The sequence below is a fragment of the Rhodnius prolixus genome, unplaced genomic scaffold (assembly GCF_049639745.1).
Source record: "Rhodnius prolixus isolate KJV_2025 unplaced genomic scaffold, Rpr scaffold_2, whole genome shotgun sequence".
Lineage (NCBI taxonomy): Eukaryota > Metazoa > Arthropoda > Insecta > Hemiptera > Reduviidae > Rhodnius > Rhodnius prolixus.
This window is the reverse complement of record NW_027411592.1, coordinates 15,285,317-15,309,438: the sequence shown is the minus strand read 5'-3', so window position 1 is coordinate 15,309,438 and position 24,122 is coordinate 15,285,317. Positions and strand designations below refer to the sequence as shown.

The 24,122-nt window shown below is 31.8% G+C and overlaps 1 protein-coding gene across 2 annotated transcripts; it reads right to left on the bottom strand.

Annotated features, from left to right (window-relative positions):
- Positions 1-1,388: 1,388 nt before the first annotated feature.
- On the bottom strand, positions 1,389-24,014 carry Taf1 (TATA-box binding protein associated factor 1). Of its 2 annotated transcripts, none has more exons than XM_074118146.1 (29): positions 23,233-24,014; positions 21,775-21,990; positions 21,508-21,687; positions 20,522-20,638; positions 20,218-20,393; positions 19,102-19,289; positions 18,822-19,020; positions 18,491-18,731; positions 18,157-18,291; positions 17,448-17,671; positions 16,525-16,645; positions 15,835-16,078; positions 15,444-15,574; positions 14,121-14,342; positions 13,912-14,037; positions 13,690-13,823; positions 13,451-13,619; positions 12,680-12,830; positions 8,566-8,865; positions 8,266-8,462; positions 7,474-7,659; positions 5,749-5,988; positions 5,133-5,277; positions 4,549-4,842; positions 4,112-4,254; positions 3,825-3,947; positions 3,030-3,111; positions 2,548-2,697; positions 1,389-1,732 (listed from the first exon to the last, which is right to left on the bottom strand). In XM_074118146.1, the coding sequence occupies exons 1-29, from the start codon at positions 23,755-23,757 to the stop codon at positions 1,476-1,478; spliced, it is 5,616 nt and encodes a 1,871-aa protein (XP_073974247.1). In that variant the 5' UTR covers positions 23,758-24,014; the 3' UTR covers positions 1,389-1,475. The 2 variants fall into 2 exon arrangements, with proteins under 2 accessions (XP_073974247.1, XP_073974248.1); XM_074118147.1 differs by having other exon boundaries at positions 15,937-16,078.
- Positions 24,015-24,122: the final 108 nt, after the last annotated feature.

Below are 24,122 nucleotides of genomic sequence, written 5' to 3'. Positions count from 1 at the left end.
TAACAAATAAAACAGTAATGTTTGATTTTACATTTTGCTGTCCTAACTCCATTCAATTTTTTTTTTTTCACATTTCTTTTTCTTAAGAAAGATATGTAAAATCTGTTTTAATTAAATAAATAACCAATGCTATATTTATTATACAAGAATGTACATTAGATGAGTTTAGCAGAGCATCCAGCAGCTTATTTAATTAAACTGCAGATGAAAGGCTTGAAGAGATCAATTTTGATATATATTTATTAATACATAATTTTTCGAAGAATCGATGAATCATTCTTTCGTTCTTCCAGAAAGTGTGGATATTTTGGACATGTTACCTTTCTGTAGTTAGTGATTCATTTACAAGTAATAATATAATATTATAATAATATTTACGGCTCTGTATAGCGGAAATTCGTTGAAAGCTTAACAATTTTTCTATTTGGGAACCACCTAAGCATCAAAGTCGTAGATTTCTATTATAAGTCTTCAACTGGAAATATTAAACACTTTTAATTAATTTCTTTCAAAAGAAGGCTTTATTAGTTCGACGTTACGAATACTTTTGGTGTCCTTCTACAGCCTTCAATTTGGGGAAGAGAGTAGTGGCATATACAGAATAACCTACAAGTTTCTTAATAAGGACAAGAAGTTTTCTGAACGTCGAAATAGTAAAGTTTTATATTGAATTAAAATCAAGTTAGTGACTTTTTATTAGATATTTTTTTGTAGCTTAAGTGAAAGGCACATGGATGTAAAATTGTTTTAAGGAGACATCAAGTGTAATTCTGATAAAAAAAAAACTCGTCAATAATTTGACAGTAACTGTCAGAAACAAAATTAAATAAAATATTTGAATTAATATTATTTATTGATAACAGTTTACAAATTACAGCATGAAGAAATTTTCTAATATATGAAATGCTTGCAAGCTATTTTTGTACATTTTACATTTAAAATTTTCCATCCAATTAAATTCTATTAATTTAATATTTCTATAAAAAAGAACTAGAAAAAATCAGAAGAACTATATACACAGATTAATGAACAAAATTTTTAAATCTTTAAAAACGAACATAAAAGCACCTACTACCTTAAAAATAAGTGTTACGTACAAACTAAATAGTAAAGAAATTTTTATTCGCGATTTGATCGAGTAAATAAAAAAGAGAAGTTGCGAATTTCATTCAATTAATATTTACAAATAGTCAACAACTTCTACTATCTTATCACGTTTAAACCCACAGTTTCAGTACATTTTAGAAAATTTTGCTTTTTACATTACACAATTTTTCTTCACAAGAGAAAATTATCTAACTGATTCAAAGTAAATAAATTCTTGGACATTTTATAATTTAGCTAGTCATTTTGAAATTGACAACAAAATGCTTTACCTTTTTGAATAAAGGTATCTTTAGAATGAGGTATTTATTCACAGAATCCTCATTGAAGTTTTAAACTCTTTTTAGTTAACTAATCACAAAATCAAGAAACTAAAACCAAAGAGCATCATCATTGTCGTCCGGTTCTTCATTGTGTTGTGGTAGTACAGCAACATGTTCTTGAGAAAACGAGTTCGAAGTTAATATTTCTTGTTTAATATCTGGTTGTATATCTTCTTCGTCAGATTCACTAACGGCTAGATCTTCTTGTACATTATTTGTAACTGGTATAATAGGTATATTATCTCTTTTAAGACCTCCAAGAAAATCTGAAGGATCATAGTTCGGATCCACATCCATGCTTTCATCTGAGAAATAGAAATTAACAAAATTAAGGTTATACAAATTAAAAAAGGGAAACAAAAGATTGAAAATTATTACTCCTTAACAGTTGCAAGGCAAGTGATTTCATTTAGGTAAGAATAGTAAGATAGCTTGGCTTTATTTTTCCTAAATAAATATTAGGTCGGAAGGTAAGATTTTTGGGTTTAAACCATTTAAAAACTCTTGCTTTGCATATTTTCGAAGCGTTTTCTCTGTAGTGGTAAGACTATCTTACAGAGAACGTTTTTAGAAAAATGCAACATTGTTTTGCTAAGTAACTTTTATTGATTTCCAATATTTTCAGAACAATTGCCACATGTTGCAACTTTAACAAAACCACTTAAAACTAGAAATTTACAGAGCCAAATGAACCTGTTGGAAACAAATTGAAGACTCTATGTGTTAAGTAACTATTATTAAGAACAGAATAAAAACAAGTTTAGGTTAGCAGAATAACTTTTTGCATTGTTTAATCGATAGAATCGCTCATCAGAACTTTTAGTGCTAGTGTATATGAGCTTAAATATGACGCTACACTTAAAAAAGGATCCTAACTGCTAGAGGAACAAACGTCATTGAGTGTTTCAGACATTCCCCAAAAGTACGCGTTTAGTCGGCTAATTTGCGTTTATTTCAAAAACTTTTATCTGAAGTTTTTCAGCTATACATTTGTATACATACAAATTCTTCACATTAACATTTGTTATTCGGCCCAAAATTTGGCTATTTGTAAATTTTCAATGTAGCTGAAGCTGCAACTTTTAATGTATAAGTTAAATTCTAAGTAGTTTAGTCTTACCTTGCGGGTTATCAGTGTAATAAGCGATGTTACCTAATTGGACCATAGCTTCAGCAACTTGCTGACTGTCATCATCTGGTAATGCTTCGCCCTCGTAACCTCCAACTTCCTCTAACTCTTGTTCATCCTCCTCGCTTGAAAACTGCAAGTCTGAAAATTATTCCTTTTTTTAAAAAAAAGAACTACCAGAGTTTAACTAAATGTAGTCCAAAATATTGGAAATCTTTTTTTCCTCATTCCAAAATTCTTTAAAAAAAAAATTATCTTAAATATTGATGAAAAAAAACAAATAATAATTAGAATGTTTTAGGAATAAGTATATTAATGAATAATTTAATTAGAAATTTCTTTCTGTGTTTTAGTCATCAGAAGTATTTCCATTCAATCACCTTAGATCACAGGAATAATGCCTTTTTTATGTATCTATTTTTTGTATTAAATGCGGAATTTCGCTAACAACTGATGCAAATAAATTTATTTACCTTCTTCCAGTACACCTGCTTCTTTTTTAAGCTTGTGCATTTCGACTTCGACAAATTCAAAATCACCTGAGTTTCCAAGATCCTATTTAAAAAAATTACAATTTTAGGCAACATTTATAACATAGTTTGGAAAAGGATTTATAATCCTTTTATACAATTAAATAAACAAAGAAAAATTAAGTTTGAACACAGACTGCAAGGATAATGAAGTAAGTATGAGCGAACATTGTCACAACTTCTCTTAACGTTTTTTGTTTTTTTTTTGAAATATGTTAAATATAATTTGTAAGAACATATAGCTAGAAAATTTACTCAATAAGGAAGTGGAACATTCGCAAACCTACTTTTTGGAATTTGCAATTTTGCTCGGTATTTAATCTGAATTAAATTTTACACAGATAAAAGGGATGCTTATATTCAAATGACTCGTTGGAGCGAAGCACAATCCCCTACTTTCTTACAATTGCCTTAAGTAGAATTTTCCTGCTAAAACGATATAAAAAAAAAGTTATAGATTTAAACCTGAACCAAAAATCCAATTTTAACTTACTGCGACTTTCCGTCTTTAAGATATGGCTGAATACACACTAAAACACATACACGTACACACAAATTTGAAAAATAACTTTTTTGGGCACCGGGGATATTCCTCAGATGGAAATTTTCTGGGAAAGTTCAAAATAAAAATCTGCGCGATAGCAGTACTTTCTCTTAGAAGGTATAAGGAAAAAAAAAAATAATAATAATAAACCTAACTGAATAAAATAAGCGAAATATATATATATTATTAGTAACCTGTTCTTGCCCATCCTCGTCATGTCCTAACCATGGGCCTAGAGAATCAATATCAGCTTGTTCAAGAGCTCTTTCTTGCGCGAGACTGATACTTTGTTCCAATTGTGTGAGATGTTCATCGTACTGTTGGACAAAAGGGCATTAGTACACAAATTGTGAAATAACTGAATCTAAGATCTGATTCACTGGAAAATTCAATTAAAAAGTTTTAAAACACTTTCAGGAAATTTATGTTAACATTATGAGTGAAAAATGCATTGTATTGAAATTATGTTAAAAATACCCACTTCTTCCAGAGTTTGCTTTGCAACTCTAACCAGCGACTCAGCTTTTTGAGTAAATGGTGATTCTTTACCATTATAAAGTATGCAATTCCCAAGGATCTTCTCAACATCATCAAGAAAATCTTTCCTCGAATGATATTTATGAGCTGAAAATGTTACGAGACTCAGATAAATTGCAAAATTGGACAAATCTCTGAACAAACATGAAAAATGAAATGAAATATAATCAATAACACCTAACAAAAAACAAAGTTTGTAAAATAAATGAGTTTCTAATTTACATTGCATTTTTTGTCGCGTAATAATAATATATTTTGCTATATATGTAATTATGTAGGCTGAAATTTGGAACATACTAACCAAATAAACTTTTCATGTCGACAAGCTACTCTATAAATAATAAAGGAAAAAAAAATTAAGAATTGAATCGATAGACTTACATTTAACTTTTGCTTCAATAGTTTCAAGATCAATTGGATCCTTGACTATATTATAATAATCTTTTACCACCTTCTTATTGACTGGTTTGGCGAATGGCCAGGATTCTGACATTGTTTTTAATTTATTATTAACAACGTTATCCAAAATAAATGTCAGCGCAACTTGATCGTTATCATCAAGCAATGGATTAATTGCTTTCTCTAAACGCATCAATCTTTCTTCTTTTTCTCGTAAACGTTCCACACAAACTGTCATCATCCTTTTAGCGGCCACAGTCAAACTGCTTTTACCGCCTGAAACACATTTCAAACATTTTTATTTTATACTATTTGCGAAATAAGTCGCCATATTCTTCGAGTAAAATCTATTCCTTTTTAAGACAGTGACTTCATTAGGAACAAGTACAGACAAAGTTCATACAAATTAGAGGGCACCCTTACATGAAAATAAATCAGTACCATTCAGTACTACTAAATAATAGTATAAGCCATCAGTACATACAAAAAAATTGATGAAGTAATCCCAATATTAACTGAGACTATTTGAATTATTAAAAAAAGTACTCAGTTATTTAGTTACATACCGTTATACAGTGTAGAGTTTTCAACAATTTGATTCACATCTGCAAGAAACTCTTCTCTACTCTGGTATTTTTTCTGTCTCAAATTATCTCTAATAGTTTGTAAATCCATTGGCCTTTGGACAATTTTATAATAATCCGGTACAGACTGTAAAGGAATTCATACATTCAATTCTTTGTTAATGACTGTAAGGTAACAAATTAAATTTCCACATATGAATATAAATGTTTCCAATATCTGTTTTGGATTTGTAAAAGTGCTTGCTCTTGGGTCTTACTTTAAATATGCACGAAACTTATATATTAATCTATCTACCTATCTTATTAGGTATTTTTTTACGATTAAATATACCCAAATAAGTTTTAAACAAAACAAATAAAATGATTTTTGCAATGCCAGTTCTTTTTTTGTTTCAGTTACCAAAAAAAGATGAACAGTAACTCTAAATAATTTTTTTTTTAAATAAGAATTTTTCGAAAGTTGTATAATATTGACAGTGACTGCATGAATTCTTTGGAATTAATTTGTTTCTATATACAACAAGCATTTACCAACAAAGCATTAACTTTGTATTAATATGTATTTATCATTAAGTCTTTTATTCAAATAATATATTACTTTAGCATTAACTGGAAACAAAAATGGTTGAACATCTGGAAGATCCCTCATTTCATTTAAAATTGACTCTAAAATTGTTGATAGTACTACAACTGGATCTGTTCTACGTCTATTGGCAGGTTTCTGATGCCTTTTGAGATAATCGCAGTGAAGATCGCTGGATGGTTTCCTTTTCTTACTTTTCATGGCTTCCTTAGGTACTTTAAGAAGCAGCGATCTCCTTTTTATTTCTTCAGCATGCTGGAAGAAACAAATACAAAATAAACTAAATACAAAAATATTAAAATCTGGTATCTGGTATATTCACACGACTTTTTCTAAGAACAATTCTCAACGTTCTAACTAATAACTCCAAACTTTCCAAGTTTGGAAAGCCAAACATTACACTGAAATCACACTTTAGAATAAGGACTTTAGAATACTTCCCTGTTTAAATGCGCAGTAAAACACGAGATGCGGGTGTAAGGAAGAAAAACTATTTCTAGGTATTACAATATACGATCATATGACAAGTCTAAATAAAAACATATAGCTATGCTGAACATTACTTGCATTAAAAGTTATCTACTCAACTATACACTGTCAAATCATAAAATTCTTCATGGTATCTGGAGCTGCCAAGACATTCAATCAGTGTACAAAACCCAGCAAGATATGTTTCTTTAACCGTTGAAAAAAACATAGCAAGAAAATTTTTTTTTTAATTAAACCTGACCAGCCAACGAACAAAAACAACGGATTAGATTAGGACCAACCAGCTGTATTCGTCAATCAAACAATAAGATTTAAGAAAAAAAAAAGTTTAACTTTTATGTATGATAGAAATAAGAGATATCATTTATTTTAAGCTGGTTTTTAGTGTCGAATGGTTACGCTTACTTATTCAGCTTCTTAAGTTTGCCTTATCCTATTTATACGGCAAGATAGGTCAGAAAACAAAAGTATTTCGCTGCCTCTGAAGACTAAATGAGGGGAGAAATATCTCTCACTCTATTGTCAGATTGCACTACAACTAATTTGCATTTTTGAAACCTCTGGTACTCGGTGGCCAGAAAAGACTAACGTATAAACGACGTGTGGGAAACTCTAGACTCGAGACCTTGTAAAAAGAGCGATTTTCTTCTACTAGAATTAGAAAGATCGTCACAATCAGCTCTTTTATTCACAAGGTAGGGTTGGTTTACCCCAGAAATTTCTGACAGGACGATAACATGACCCACCAATTTGTCGGGTAGCAACCGATAGTTTGGGGCATGAGATTTTTGGCATCTTGAGAACAGAGGAGATCAACGCTAAAAAAGGTAAACCTTTGGATTTTATTAAGAATGAAAACTTAATCTATCTTTCAAGGTAGTGGTAGCCTCTTCGTCTGCTATGCCATGGGATCCGCCCTGTACCCCTACAAGAGAAAGATAATGTTGCCTGCGTTTATAAAACGTTTAATTTTCTAAAATGGAAAAAAAAATTAATTTAAGAGAACACCTAGTGTTTAATGAATCCTCAAACAGAATACCCGTTATAATGCTGCATTTAGCACTCGAAATAGAAACGCTTTTCTCAGCCAAAATCTTAATTTAGTTTATTATTCTAACACGAAGAAATACTTAATGTCTGAAATAACACTCTGTCACAATTTTTTTCTACAACAAATAAATATGGCTACATCTATACACTTATCCTTAGAAAGATAAGACTTCTACTGTAACAAGTTATGCAACAAATTACTTTTAGAAGTTTTGATGATAATTTCACTTTAGTTCCTTCAACATTAACGAGATCTTCATCATCTGTGTTGAGCTGCTTTTCAAATTCTTCTTCTTGTTCCTCAGTGAGAGCAACGGACATTGGTGGCAATGGTTTATCTGTACCTGAATACATCGGACATGCTTTATTTGTTCTCATGTGTCCAACCTGAAATTATTTTAAACAAATTTTACTTATTAACAGAGTAAAATAAAAATTACCAATTGGAGGGAAGGAATTAGCTCTCTGGTCAGCGTACATTTCAACGCGGTGATACCGGGTTCACTGTCCGGTGAGTGTTGTCTGAACATTTTGTTTACAGTTACTTCTTTTTCAAACTTTATTTATTCTTATTATTGGTTTACGTTATTTAGCTTCTCATTGCACACCCGGCCTCGGGATAATGTTCTCTAGTTACAGACAACATTGTCCAGTGATGGAAATGTAGAGGCTTTATAGAAAAGAGCACTCCTAGATTAGAACCCGAGACCTTCGGCTTACGAGCCCTCCACGCTACCATTGAGCTGATTCCTTCTCTCTACGAGTATTTCCGTATTTCCGTTAACTGCTTAATTTGATTTGTCACATAGTTTAGCGATTATTGGTTATTACACTGTTTACAGCTTGTTGTTTTTAATTAAACAATAACTTAAAAATACGTTCCAGTACTGCTAGTTAAGCAATAACCTGATGAATGTAAGTCCGAAACCGTTAGGTCCAGAACTGCGGACATAATAAAATTTTAAAATAAAGCATTGCATGATTGGAGATTACCTGACCACAAGCACCACACTTCAATTTAACATCTGGTTTCATTTTACTTGGTTTCCTTCTGCGTGGTGTTGGCGGGGTCGAGGGACTAGTAGTAGGAGCTTTATTCTTTACAAAACCTGACTTAATTAATGGTGGAGACTGAGATCCTTCTCTCATCATGGTATTTTCCAGAGTAGTTGTATTTAAAGGAGATACTTCTGTAATTAAAATATGAATCATTAAGTAAAAATAACCATTTTATTGTTCCATCAAGTAATTCAAAAATTCAGATCAAAAGTAAAAAATTTGCTATGTTGTTACCAGTAACAGCAGTTGTAAGTGGTCTTGTTGCAGCAAATGAACCACTACCAGTCATCTTTTCTCGTTCTTGGTTTCTCTTTATTCTTCTTAACTGTTCTTGAATTTTTCTTTTTTCTTTCTTCATTTCCTCCTTTAACTGATCATCCATTGTTGAATATTGCCTTATAAAGTATTCGTCTTTTGTTGACCTTATTTTAATATATGTGTCAATGACTGCTGGTTTACGGACCACTTCTGTTCGAGTATATTCCTTTCCTTCGGCATCTCTAAATGTTCGATATATTTTCAGCACTCTTCCAGCTAGAATATAATGTGAAAAAATTATACAGAAAATAGAAATAATGAATCAAGAGTTACTGAAGTTTGGAGGGACCAAACACATAATTTTTTCACTAAAGAAAACTTTATAAATTTGAAGTTTCGAACACCCTTGATGTCCTTCCTCAGGAACTAAGAAGTGAATTTTGTGGGAAATAAGTGTATAATATTCGTAAATCTTTAAAGAAACTGCTCTGTTAGAAGAAAATTTGTTAGATGCAAATCTACAGTTGCTTAAGAAGGTCACGAAGAGATACGAAACGTCAAGCTAATAAAGTTTTCTTTTACAAGAAAATATTGTTTTTTAGTTCCAACCAAACATTCGAAATATACTACCAACTGCCAAACATCCAACTAATTAAATAAAATTAGAATCAGATTCTATGATCACCAAAAAGCCTGCAATTTAAAAAGTTAAGCATAAGGGTTGATTAAACGCCAAAAGGTACAAAAATTAACAAGTGCCCAACATTTCATTCATACATCAGCTCGTAATTTCACTCATATAGAAACGTTCGTCGAAGCTTATGTTTTATTTAAATTTTATAACAATTTAAGTAATTTTATTGCATTAAATTTTCATTAATATTGTTTAGAATTTATTAGATGTTTCAAACCCTTTTGCTTGCTGTCCATTTTCATCAACAAAAACAAATACTTCAAACACAAATATTTACTGAACTGAATATTTGTTCAGTAAAGAGAAACATAAACACACATACATACGCACACGCACAAAAGTAATGACGCTATAAAACTTTTCTTTTTTTTAAATTCATATTCATTAACGATTTTTGTTTTGTTTTTTTACACCCGATTTATCATCGTGGGTTTAAGTTTATTTTTCGATTAAATTGTTTGGTACTTCACCTTATCTAGTCCTAAAGCGTTAAAAATAATAGGTAATTAATTAATGTAATAAATAATTTACTTTTATTTAGAAGAAAACCAAACCGCATTTAATCTAATTCCCCCCTTCCAAACTGTTTCTACTCAAAGTTATAGATTTGCACATATAAAGAAGTAAACAAGTAAAATAAAAAACAAAAGTATTTGTTTTTAAAAAAATTCTATGTAATTAAAAAATATTGTACAACGGTACTTCCGGTTCACCTATTTTGACCCAAAATCTTAATGTGGCAACTACTGAAATATCACATTTGAATTACCTGCGATTTTTCTGTTTTGAGTCACGTTGGATACTTACACGTACTCACAAATTTGTAAAAAATTAATTTTTTCTGACAAAAAAAAGACCACCAAACGGATATTTCCGGTGAAAATTCAAAATCGAATATCAGCACAATTACAATTTCAACTCTTGGTAGAAATAAGAGAAAGTAAAAGCTAAAGAATCTATTCAATAAGGGGTACTTCCGGTTATCTAATATTTAACGAGTGGTAAGTTCAGGCATTGTAGTTACTGGGACTTTAGAAGAATGGCTAATCAATAATACCTCCCCCCCCCCCAAAAAAAGTGTTCTACACGAATTTTTCAGAAACATGTCTCTAAGAAAAGCAACAAAACGGTGAGTGCCATACATATAAGAAAACTTTAAAAAAATTAACAATCGATGTTGTAAAATGTTACTTCCGGTAGACCAATTTTATTTAAATACAGAATTTTTGTTACACATTTAATCCTAATTAATGTTTAATAGAAGTTAAGTCTACATATAACAAAGAAATGACATTCTACCGAACTGACCCACCACCCCCTCTCCCAAAAGTGCCCTTAATCGAAGTATTCCAGAAAAATGTTTCGAATAAAAGTTTTAGAACTATTTGTGAGCTATAATTATATCAAGTTTCAAGGAAATCCAAGCAGCGGTTTCTTGAAAAAAGGTAAAAATGTGAAAAATCTATTCAGTAAAGTGGTACTTCCGGTGGGCCAATTTTGATCAAAAATTAATTGTCGCTTCCGAAGGTGTCACATGAACTAAATATGAAATTTGAACTTTCTGCGATTATCCGTTCCTGAGATATAGCCGATAAACTGACAACAGAGATGCAAAGTCAGTCCAAACCTATGCCATCAAGGCACGATGGGTTAGACACAGATCTCTAACCCATCCAGCCTTAGCCGTGTGATTTTAACCTCACTTCTCTTCTTTTCTCTTTAATAAACCGAGTGCAATCGGTTATTGTCGGTAATTTTCGGTTCGACTGACCATTATTTTATTCCCAATTTAATTTTTAACATCTAACGTGCACACTCTCACGACTACATGCCGAATGCGATCGGTTTTTGTCGGTAATTTTCGGCTTAATTGACCATGAATTTATTTCCAATTTAATATTAAATATTAAATTTTAACAAATAATGTGCACACTCACACGACTTTCTCTTCTGTCGCTATGTGGTCAGATTTTCCTGTAAACTAAAATTAGTATTAAATAGTTTATTTATATTACACATTGCACTTAAAAGGAACTATTTTTGGAAAATTTAATGTGCACACTCAAACGACTTTTTTACTATTACGTACGTAGTTAGATTTTCTTGTATAGTAGATTTTTTACCAAACAGTAGTTACTTTAAATTACACAATACATTCTGATGCATCTATTTTTTAAAAACTTAATGTGTACACTCACACGACTTTTTTTACTATTACGTACGTAGTTAGATTTTCTTGTATAATAGATGTTTTACCGAACAGTAGTTACTTTAAATTTCACAATACATACTAATGGACCTATTTTTGAAAAATCTAACGGGCACACTCACACGACTTCCCCTTACCGTTACCTATGTAGATAGTTGGGTTTTCTTGAAAACTCGAATTTGTACTAAATAGTAGTTGATTTATAATAATATAAATAAAACTAATCTTGGAAAAAGTTTTAAGTGTCACTCATACAACTTCCTTCCTCATATGTACGAAGTCAGGTTTTCTAGTCAACAATTTTCACCAAAACGTAGTTGATTTATATTTCACACATTCTAATGGAACTATTTTTGAAAAAAAATCTAATTGGCACACTCACTCAAGATTCTTTTACTTACACAAGGTTCTTACTCATAATTTTTCTACAAACAACAACAATTTTATTTAATTATAAAGTTGATAAAACATTACCCTGAAATGAATATGGAATCTACTTCACAGCACAACTTATAAGTATATCTGTTTGTATTTGGAATAAGCAATACTTTCTTTATAACTTGATATTGTTTAACGGTGGGACTGTAATTACCACTGGAGAAATATTATCAAGCTTGAATTGATGTTTCTAAAGAATTCCACAAACTATTTGCTTGGGGAAAAGTTTTTAATAAAAAATAAAAGGTATTTGTACGTAAATAGCAATTTCGTATGAGAAATTAAACTCGATTAAACTTCTCCTGCCACATTTTATTAAAATGTGGCGAAGATTTATAGAGTATTATTAAATCGTTTAAGAGGGGGCCATCGTGAAGACAAACTCCTCTTCTAATGTATGAATGCATCAAAACCCCCAAAAACCATATCTAATTAAAATTTCGGATCGGATGACTATTCATTCATGAAAAACAGTTCACGCGCAGGTAATATGAACGATTGCAGTACTTCTTCTTAGTAGGTGATAAGAGTAAGATGTCTCTTTAATTTCAAGGAGGGAAGCTCTAACACATCTTTCTGCCGAATTTTATCAAATCTTGCTAAAATTTACAGAGTTATTAATAGTAATAAAAGTTCCAGAGGAGGGCCTTACTTGTGTGGAGCAAACTCTTTCTCTAAAGTTTAAAGAGTTTTAATTATGGTGAACATAAAGTGCTGAGTTATAGATAAATTGAGGAATGAAACCTTACCTTGACTGTTATTAAAATTATTCACTGCAGAATTTTCTTCTTCATCTTTCTTTTTTTCTTTTCCTTTCCTTGGATCTTGTTCGCTATTGTTTTCCTTCATAAGAAGCTTTCTTAACTCTTGTCTTTCTTGCTCTTCTTTTTCTAATGACAACTATTTACAAATATTCGTCCAAATTAATTAAAATTTAAGAAGTGTGCATGAGTAAAACATTCACAAAATTACCATCAATGTTACAGTTTTAACTAAGAAATGACCATTCAAAATATTTTATACGAATACCAATAATAATGAAACCATTATGTTTTTAGAAAATAATTCTAAGTTCTGGGAATTTAATTTATTTAAAATATTGCGCATTTGACGAGGTAATACCCTAAACTTCTATCACCCTGCTTTTGCATCTCCTAAATATATAATTTTTTTCCCTCTTTCTCAGCTAATAAGAGAAAGTGAACTGACTAGCTAATCAATCATGTATCTTGATCCTTATAGGGCAATCTAAGACCAAGCGATACAAAAAGCTGTACACTGGCATCCCTATGGTAAACTGAAGAAAGCCAGATTCAATGAATTAGTTTAGATATTGGGTTTACAAAATTTTTAAATAAATCTAACAAACCACACCAACACACTCAAAGTCACTTTCCCAATCCAATTTTTATGGTTGGTTTAACAAACATGACATCAATTCTATTAAGTTGACTTGATTTTGCAGTTATTCTCTCCATCATTGTTAACTTTAAAAGTAATAATCTTTCTATATAAAATACCTGAGTACTGGTTTTCTTATTAGCTAACATATTCTCTATATTCTTTCCCATTTCCTCAATATCCGAACTATCCTCGTCAGAACTTTCCCCTTCGTCAGTTGAGAGCACTTCGCAAGAGGATAAAACTCTATTTTGTAAATCGAAAATTCTCTGGCATTCTTCCTTGTACCTAAATATATTTTCTTTATAATTTCAATTAAGATAAATGTTAGATGGAGAATGTGTAAAGTCGATTTTACCTTTCTTGGTGTTCTGCAATTGAAAATCTATTTCCTCGCGAAAATTTTGATATGCCGTCGTCACCAGCCTTAGCCTTTTCAGTTGATAATGTTCTTACTACATCTATTACCTCCCATCTGGACAATTTCTTAATCTATAAAAACAATAAGAATTTATGATCCAAGTTAATATAAAATTAATGCTTAAAACCTACTGAAATTAATTTTTCCTGAAATACCAACTTCTTCTTCGGGTACTCCAAATTTTCTTAATAAAGCTTTGGCATTATTCAATGAGAGTCTTCTTAAATCTGCATCCGTACCAGTGACCGTTCTCTTTGGCTGTGCTTCTTGTTCCTCTTTGCTTTGCTTTAGGAATCCAAAATAAATAATTACTTCGACTAATCTTCAGTTAATGCCATTCTGCTTCTAATTAATAAAATAAAACTCACCGTGGGTTTGTTGGGCATTCTTACATATGAAAACCCTTCTCCACAACCTGTAGGATCTGCTGGCCCAGTTAACTGCAAAAGACACTTTCCTTTCATTGCCTGAATATACGCTCTAGTAGTATTCCATGGCGCTACTTTAACTTCATCATCCATTTTTAACTGAAGATCTTCATCATCCTCATCTTGTGGGGTGAAAATGAACTTTTCCCCGTAACCAGCATCCTGAAAAATTCAATACACATTAAAATCATTGATTTTTTTTTAATAGTTGATAAATTGAACTGATGTGAAATATTTGAGCGACTGTTTCTTTCTCTTCTTCCATGATAGTCAATTTGCAGATTTTCTTCAAAATTGGATTTGCTATCTAAATAGTCCTCAAGTTTATTTGTCGCACTGGTATTTTACCAAGAAAAGGTGGAAACCAAAAAGACTCCCTAATGCTGCTCAAGATTTTTTTCTTTCTTTTACTTCGTGCAGATTTTCGATCTTCGAGTTTTCAATGGAAATACAGCTTTTAAAGTCCTTTAAGAACAAAAATACAAAAGACAATACATTGTCTGTGTAGGTGGTGTGCAACTGTAGTATGAGTTCAGATCTACTCCAGAGCGAATAACCATTTATTTATTATTAATGAAGATTTTACTACAGGTAACTAAAGCATGTGGTAAAACAATACTAAACGAAATAGGTTCTTAGCACACTTCGCATTATGTTGGAATTTTATAAGAAGGCGCCGGATGAATTTATTTATTCTTTACACGGAGGTGGTGTTTCAAATGCAGTTGAGAATTATAGATGCACCTTGTTTGAGATTAAACTGGAGAAATGAGCTAATCTTTTGGTATCGGCATTTCAAAAATGTATTGAAAGCATGACAATTCCAAAAAATTATAGCTCTGTTCTAACATATATAACTTAGGCAATATATTATGTATATTAAGGCACTTTATAACCTAATATCATTGCGTACGAGTCCTTTTCAGTAATCGGCTCTGCCGGCCTCCAGACAGCCGTTCATACTGAACGGTAAAGCAGCGGAGGTTGCTAGGAAGAAAAAAATCTGTAAGCAGCGTAAACTGATTTGAACCCAGGTCCTCGGGGCTGTTTGTCCACCGCGCTACCAAAAGAGCTAATCATAATAAACCTGTTTAAATATATTGCAATATGCTGAAAAACTCCGCTGTTGACCATTAGTTTAGTTTAGTCTTATTTCAGCGCTATTTTATTACTTCTTTTTTTTGTATGCATTAAATACATTTCTGTTTAGGAAATTATTATTTAATATTACTATTAAATTTCTTAAGTTGTATAAATCAATACCTTCAGTCTTTGTTCTGCAGCTATCATACTGAAATACGCACAACATTGTTCAGGTGATACCATAGCTCTAATTTCCTCTTCCGTTGGTAATCGAAATTCAGGTTTGATTACCCACCAATTTGAGTCCATGCCTGCAGAAAATAATAAAGATACAATAAAAGTTTAAATTCGAAAATTAGGTCACTTCTAATAGGCTGCCAACGTCAGAAAAGGGCATACAGGAAAATAATTACAGTCTTATTTATTGGAGATTAAATAAGCGAGTTTAGGAATAGGAATTCTTTCATTTGCGCAAATACTTCTTTTTAACTACTAACAAACACCTACTCTAGATAATCATAAAAACATGATTGTTCAACTTGGATTACTTTTTTTTTTTAACAATATTTACCTAACTTCTTTTTTTGGGACAAAACTTTGAAACATCTTGGAGAAGGTGGACAAAGGAAAGGATTTTTTTCGGATTTCTGTAAAGGTAGTTTCTCTTCTCTACCTGTTCTCTTGAAATCTGCACACAGCTTTAGCCTTTTACGTATACTACTCTCGGAATGTGAGGGAAAAGCTTTCTTAATATCATCCATTCTTATTCTTCTCGGGCTATCACGACTTTTCCAAAACAATCTATAGATGAATACCTAAAACAAATAACTTAAATTTAAGGATATATAAACAAAATAAATAAAAAAAAAAATGCGGTGCGGGGAGAAGCGGGCTTTCAATCTTTAAGCAGGAAAATATTTGGAACGCCTAAGAATCAGGCACTTTGGTTTTAGAAAAATAATGTCTAACGAATATATGAAATCAAATCACAGAAAGACTGATTTCTAACTCATTTCACAATGTTGATTTAAGCTCAAGAATTCTATTACATTTAAGATAACCACTAACTGGAAATTTGGTGCTTATTGTTTTTCATGAGATGGATTCCAGTCAATAATTTTACTAAATAATTTAAGTAAATAATTTCACTTGTTAAATTCGTAGGTAGTGAAGTCTCTCTATATCAAGACAAAATTAAAGATAGTAATATATTGATAAAGTAAAAATTATTTTCATAGAAAAAAATGGGATTTTCCTTTACCTGCAAAAAATCTCTAACAAAGTTGTTTGCACGTTTAGAATTTGGTCCTGGTACTTCATATAACGGGCACAGCTGTCCTGCTACGAAAAAAGAATCTACTTCTCTAATAAAATACTGATGTCTGGAAAAAGAAAACAATGACTTAATTATAGGTACCTAGCAGGTCAGCAATTTTGGGTCTATTCAGGTGGCCCAGCCTAATAACAAATATCTTTCACTGACATATACTCTAAAAAATCGTCCATAAAAGTAAAAATGAAGTAATAAACAATAATTCGAAATTGTCGAACAATGCTAAGCTAATACTTATCAGAGTTTGAAATTCTCCAATTAAAATTTTTATTATTTTGGATAATAAAATTAACCTTAACCTTAATTTTAATTTGAAATGTTATTTGAACCCTTAATGTTATTTGAAGAGGCAATCAAGCACTTAAAATGAACAAACAGTTTCTCCGGGATTGTTTAGAAACAATTTCCCCAGCAAAATGTTTGAAACAAATGTGGGGCACAGGATTATGTCCTCGACTTACGGATCTTCGACCCACCAGTGTTCTACAAGGGCCACGGATGTCTTTCTAGTCTTTAATACCAGAAAAAGCGGATTCTCTTCATCTTGATTCATCTTTAAAGAAAAGGTTTTCTTTAACCTGCTGCCAATCTTACCTTCTTTCATGTGCATTGTCTAATTACTCTAAGGACCCTCTCTACCCAACTTTTAACAATTTAACACAGAGATACAACTCAAGTATAATAATATTTTTAACAATATTTGAGAGCAAAATGACAACTTTCCGTTCACGATAATCACGCATAAAATTAGTACTTAAAGTAAGTTTATGAGTCAAAGAAGCACTTTCTAAACATAACTTTTTGGTAAAGTCCGATTTTCTTAAAATCCATACGTAAATTATATTAAATACCTTGTCCTAATAACTAGGAAATCAGTAGTTGGTATCTTATGTTCATAGATAGGTGCTCGATACATGTTATTCTCTAATGCTTGAATAGATTTGCCCGGAGGAAGAACACCTAAGAATGGTGAAGTATATGCATAAGCTACTTCACCATATTTGTATTCTTGAGGGCCACTGTCTTTTCCTGCTCTCCTTTTGTAATAATTTTTTACTTTAGTACACATTCCAACCTAGCATAGAGAATCATAATATTAGATTCATTAGGAGAATCATGAAATAACATTATATAATATTAATGTAGCATTATATTGTTGATAAGATCATCAATTACTTTTACCACACATCATGAAGTAAGTATAATTGAAATTAGTTTTTGGGTTATTTCGTACAGATCAAGTATTATTTTATTTAAACTTTTTTGTTATTAAACAGAACCTTTTATAAATTTTTTGGTCTCTTAATTATTAGTATATCTTTCATTTCTTTGTATATACTTCATTTCTATAAATTAGATTATTATAAATATCTAATTAAATAACTAATAACTAATTACGGTGCTTTCCTATATATCTTTTTTTTTATACAGAGTGGAGTAAGCCTAAGAGACCAAAAAAATTGTAAAAGGTTTCGTCCATAATAATAATATGCACATAAATTTGTGACGTAATAACGTAACTAGGCGGCTTAACTGAGAGCTAAGTACATTTTTAATTACCTGGTTGATAAGAGGAGGGTGTTCTTCAATAAATTCAACGAGAATAATGTCACCATCTTTGCCTGATAAATCTTCAGGAGTTCTCATAAAGAAAACATCACCACCTCCAGAAGCTGCTCTTTCAAGTTCCCTCAACTAAAAAAAAAAGAATCGCATTACTAGAAGAATTTATCCACTTCCAATCAGAAGTAAATTAGCAAGAACCTCAGAATAGAATATTTATTTTCAGTAACAATTATTCTTCAACGCCTTTTATCTAATATACAATATTTGTAAACTAACTACGTAATAAATTTTCTTTCAATTTTCAACTTTGCATTCAACTGTGAATTACCTTAGCTTTTTTCCTGATATTTTTAAGAAGTGGTGTAACCGAATGTGGACCAGGATGAGCGAGAGCCCCATGAGAGAATCGTTTCATCGGAGGCCTATGAAAGTTTCTCAGTCTCATAGGTCCCATGTGCGTTTGCACAAATGGTGCGCGCAATTCTACTACCGGGGTAGAATGCTGGATCAGATTACCACCACTCACTTTAAGCCTCAATGCTGTATCCGAAGAACGGGGCATATAATAACTAATAAAAGCAAACGCAGAGTAAATTAAATTTGCAGGTAGTAAACTGGGACTAAACTAAAAACAAAAAAAATATATTTTTAGTACTGACTTGTCATTAGATACATTAAAAGGGTCTCTGTCGGGAGATTTGGGAGTAGGAGGTGGAGAGTCTTCTTCCAATACATTAATAACTCCAGCTTTGCCTAACAACAATTTTGATTTCTTCACATGAGGATGTGGAATCTTAACTTTTACTGGAGTTGCATTATCAAGACGCTGTTTTGCTGGATCGACATCATTTGGAATGCCTTTATTAAATTTAAGTTCGATTAGTCATCATGTCTGAATGGATATATCATAAATTAAAATATTAATCAGGAAGTATCTACCTAGTATAATATTTTCATCATTTGGATCTAAGGTAAGAATTTTAGGTCTAGGTATGTTATTCATGGCATCAGCATCCCAAATTACTTCATCTTCCCATGTTCCATAAACCAGTTCTTCATTTTCAACGGGAAATATAGAGTACCACGTATCATCACCATTTTCTTCAGCTCTTCCTTTGTTCATCAAGCTGCGAAAAATAAAATTAACTGATTTTTTAACAAATGAAATTGGATAAGTTAGTATAAAAAATTAAAAGTTTAGGCTGCAATAGTGATTAAACAAAAAAAAAGAGAGAGAGGGGAACTTTAATATGTACAATAACTTTTTAGAAACAAGTTTTTTGAATTGTTTTTTTATAAAAGCAAACTAACTAATAATGAGGTAGTAATTACCTACCACAAAATACGAATAATTTTTTTGAGAAAAAATGTCAGAAAACCTTCATAATTTAATAAGTGCCACAGATTTTTTTTTTTTTACTTAATGCGAAAAATTTTCAACGACTCTCCAATTTTAATCGAAAACATTCATGATTAACCTTTAGATTTAATCACGGAGGAGAGGTAGGATAAACTGCCACACGACAGAGGGTTGCCGACAACCATCCACATAACAAATGGATAAACAACTAATAACAGAATTACTATTAACAGTAACAGTAAGACCAAAATCAGCAACACCGGAGTTCTTAATACAGGCAAAGGTAATAGGAAACACCCTTGTACTTGATCCTGTTACACAATTACGAATAGAGAACAAATTCAAGCAACGTCAACGGTCCTGATATTCTGTTTCTGTGAGCTACCAGAAGAAAAATTAAATTAATTTGTTTGAGTATTTAAACAGAGATGCACCCAATGATGAGGAAAGCATTCTCTCATTAATTCTTATAGAATAAGCTTATCACAATTATATTATTATTTACATGAACAAATTTTCTTTTTTATGTAAGCATTCGAAAGCACAATACCAAATAGACATCTTGCTTAGGTAAGACCATGACTTGTTGGAGGTATTAATGATAGTTTAAGGGTAGCGATTCGAATAAGCTTTTTAATGTAATATCACTTTACGCAACTCTGAAAAAAAAAATGTCAAATAAAACTGTTACTAACCAAGAAGCAGGCTTAGCTTTGTTAGGAGGCATCTGATTAACAGGAGCATTCGGCATCCTAACTCCTGTCATATGTATCATACCTTTACCAGGTTGGCTGAAAGCCTGAGCAGTCCTATTGCTACTACTAGGTAACCATCCTGCTGCATTTATCTTACTGTTTAATTTTTGTATTACCTAAAAGTGGTTTGACTTCCAATAAATATTTAACATTCTTTCTTTTTTAAATACAAAAGTATGTTTTAATAATGGAATTGATCGACCATTAAGATCCTAATTTCATGATGGGACTTCTAAAAAGGTACCTTGTGTTTAATGTCATCACCATTCCATACGACATCATCCTCCCAATGAACTTGTGACACCATTAAATATGCGTCATCTGGATAGTCATCATTGTTGTTTACGTTTCCTTCTTCAATCTGAAAGTTTAATCTTAAATAAACCTACCGAAGATTTTGCAGACATAAAAGAATTTCACATATCTAGAAATATACAAATAAAAACGAGTTAATCAGAAATACCTCAATGTAAGTACAAATTAATTCAACTCTGAATCCGTCCATTTAGGACGTACCTAAAATCTAAAGTTACAGTCAAAATTACGTATGCAGACCACCTGGTTACGATAACATCAGAAATAAAAACACTGCCGACTTTGCTCATGGCACTTTACAAATACAGCATCACTTGGAACCAAATATTAAATTTGGATAAAGGTAAAATAATGGTCACTTGAATGGTTAAAAATCTACCCGTGATGGAGGTGAGAGGAAATATTCAAACTGTTATTTACAATGTTTATGAAAACTAATAATGTAAGCTTTAAATCATAAATCTTAAAGGTTGAGCACAAAGACTCAACAAGAATAAATTCTGTTTAGAAATAGGATTTATTTTATACAGGAAAGTGCTCTAAGCCTTTAAATTATGTGTTCTTTCGCAAATGTATTTTTCTTAATATTTTTTTAAGTTTATGTCTAGTTGTTGCTTGGTAGTAGAATGTCGCATTTATATTTTAAACAAGAATACCAGGCATTACTTATACACCAACTTTACATTTGTACTGTCATGTCATTTTAGTAATAAAAATAAAATAAATATGATGGCATTTTAGACTAAAAGATGGGATGAGATAGTTAATGATCACAGTTCAGCTTATTTCCCACAGACAACGGTCGAACAGTGCATGTTATTTTATTAAGACAGTATCTATTTTTGTATTATTATAAAGTGATGGATTCAATTTCCAATAAAGGAATTCATCTATTTACTCAAAATCTGGGAATACCTTTTCACTGAGTGTAAATCCATAATGGAAACCTTCTCCAGTTTCAGGCACCTCTAGCCTGTCGTACCATAATTGTGCTGGCCCGAATCTCCAATCGGCAACTTTTGGTCCAACTTCTGATTCTCCTGGCTCATTATTTTTACAATTTCCTTTTGTTTCTGTTATTCTCAGAAATTTTTCCTAAGAAATAAATGTTTGTAAGAAAAAAAAACAGTATCAAGTTGGTGAAACTTATAAACAAACTGTTTATTATGAAAAGTAGTTAACCTCATCATCAGATTGACATTGTTCAGGTGTAGGAGTGGGCGCATAATTGAAAACCCAGCCTCTTTTCGGACGGTGATCACTATCTGAACCAGAATCTGAATGATGTGTTTCACGATGATGTGACTTCTTTTTTCGCCTTCTTTTTCTAACACTGCGCCAAATATGAGGTAAACTGCTGGGCTTTCCAGGACCAAATAGCCGAGAAAACCTCAAAACCTAGGAATATTTTTCTTTTTAAAACATTCAAGATTTTTGAATAAAATTTTTCAGTGATATCCGACAAAATTGCCATACTTGTTGGGTTGAGTTCGCAAGTAGGAAGCGAAGAAGTTGAGAAGCACAGGAATGGTAAAAGGATAAGGCGCATTTTAGGTGTACTATTAAAATAGGAAAGAGTAATTATCTTTCCGTTGCTGGCCCTTAAAGTCCTTTCGAATGACTTCAGACAAAAAATATATCTCTTTACTCTCGGTCGGATGACACACATAAAAGAGAGAATGCTTTTATTAGAAGAAGAGGTAAAAATGCTGTTACCAAAAGGTAAACATGGATAACGTAGGGCCCAGTACACCAGAGTAGCCAGGATGAAAGTATTCGGTCAGCATCTACCGTCAAATCGAAATTCTATCAGCTACTTGGATAACTGCTAATTCAAAACATATGAATAGAAGGGATGGAAAACATGTCTAACCAAAGAAATAGTAGTTGATACGTAATTCAAACACAAAGATAGCGTTGATCTCCAGTTCAATTTATATGTACTAGAGGATACCAATGCTATTGACATTAAAGAGTTGAGGGAGTAAGGAAAATAATGACTGCACAAGTCAGCCCAGTCCACGGTTTGGGAATGGCAAACTGAGAATATTCAAAATGGATATAATAGAAAAAGGCGAATCCAAGGATTAACCAGATCGGTTTAAAAGATTCATTAAACAGACCGGTAAAATTAGAAATATGTGAGCATTTGAGTAGAAAAATAAAAAGAGGGTTGCTCCTAGGAGTTTCAGGGGCGAGTCTGTACAGAACATTAGCTACATCTATTTTTCAGAAGCAATGTACGGGATTTCGAGGACCCACTCTGGCCCAAATGACCGTTTGGGTAATGTTAGGGTTGATAGAATCTATTGTTAGGAATGCCTCCTGGAGTAGCAAGCACATTTTCAGACTGAGGTCTGAGGCCTCGACGAAGGCAGCGTACCAATAAAACTTTCTTCAAAAATGAAGTAAAGCTAAAAGAAGCAGTTCCAGAAAGTTTTGCTAGGGCATTGATGTAGCGGTTAAGTACATGAGGAGTTGCTGAGGGCATCTGTGCCGGTCACGAAGCATGAATACAGTCATAAAAAACACGATTCTCCTCTTGTTTGTTATTCTCTTTCTACTTGCAAAGATAATATGACTAAGAAATACTTCCACGTTCTTAACATTTTTAGAAACAAATTTAAATTTTTCTCTTACTTTGTCAACCCTAAAGTCTGGAAATAATTCTCGAACATCTACACCAGCATATTTAGAAGGAAGCATAGCAGCTAAAGGTGTGTCTAGTTTTCTTTTCTTCTCGTCCGGTTCAATACCATTTTTCTCGGTAGGTAGAGGAGGCGGCGGCATTAGTTCGGTATCAATGGCATTTCCAACATCTTCATCATCAGCATCATAGTCACTAGTGCAACCGGTTTGAGATTCACCCTTAATTGAATTATATGAAGGGTCTTCAGCCAATTCACTAATATCCGAATAGTCAATGGCTGAGGAAGACTTCTCTTCTAAATTTTCATTTAACTCATTAGTTTCCGATTCTTCACCTTCTTCATTTACTATTTCCTTTATAAATGAACCAAATCCTAATCTTGCTAATGAGGATAAGTGTCTCTTCGATTCATTATCCAAAATGTCATCTTCTAATTCTCCGCGTTCATCAATATTTCCAAACAAAAAACTTGTAAGTTCAAATTTGCCTGTTTCTTCATCATCACTATCATTCATTTTAAATAATTTTAATAAATTTTTAATCTATAATTAAAAAAAATCAGATAAGTCACAATAAATGAAATAACCACCGAGAAAAATTACTTCACAAACAAAAAGAAGCTTTATTTAAAGAAATAATATCTAATTAGCGAACAAACACATTAATGAAACTATTTCACTTCTCAATTTTTTGGGTTTTGTTTATTTTTCTGTAATAGTAGGCTTTTTGCACCAAGAATCATAGTAGGTTCCATCACAAGATGACAACTGTTTTCGAGTTATCGAACTGGATTAAACTTAGATTAGTCAATTTACACATCGCAGAGTGCAAACGCGAGTAATGCAAAGTCGATATTAATATTGCCTTCAGTTCACTTTTA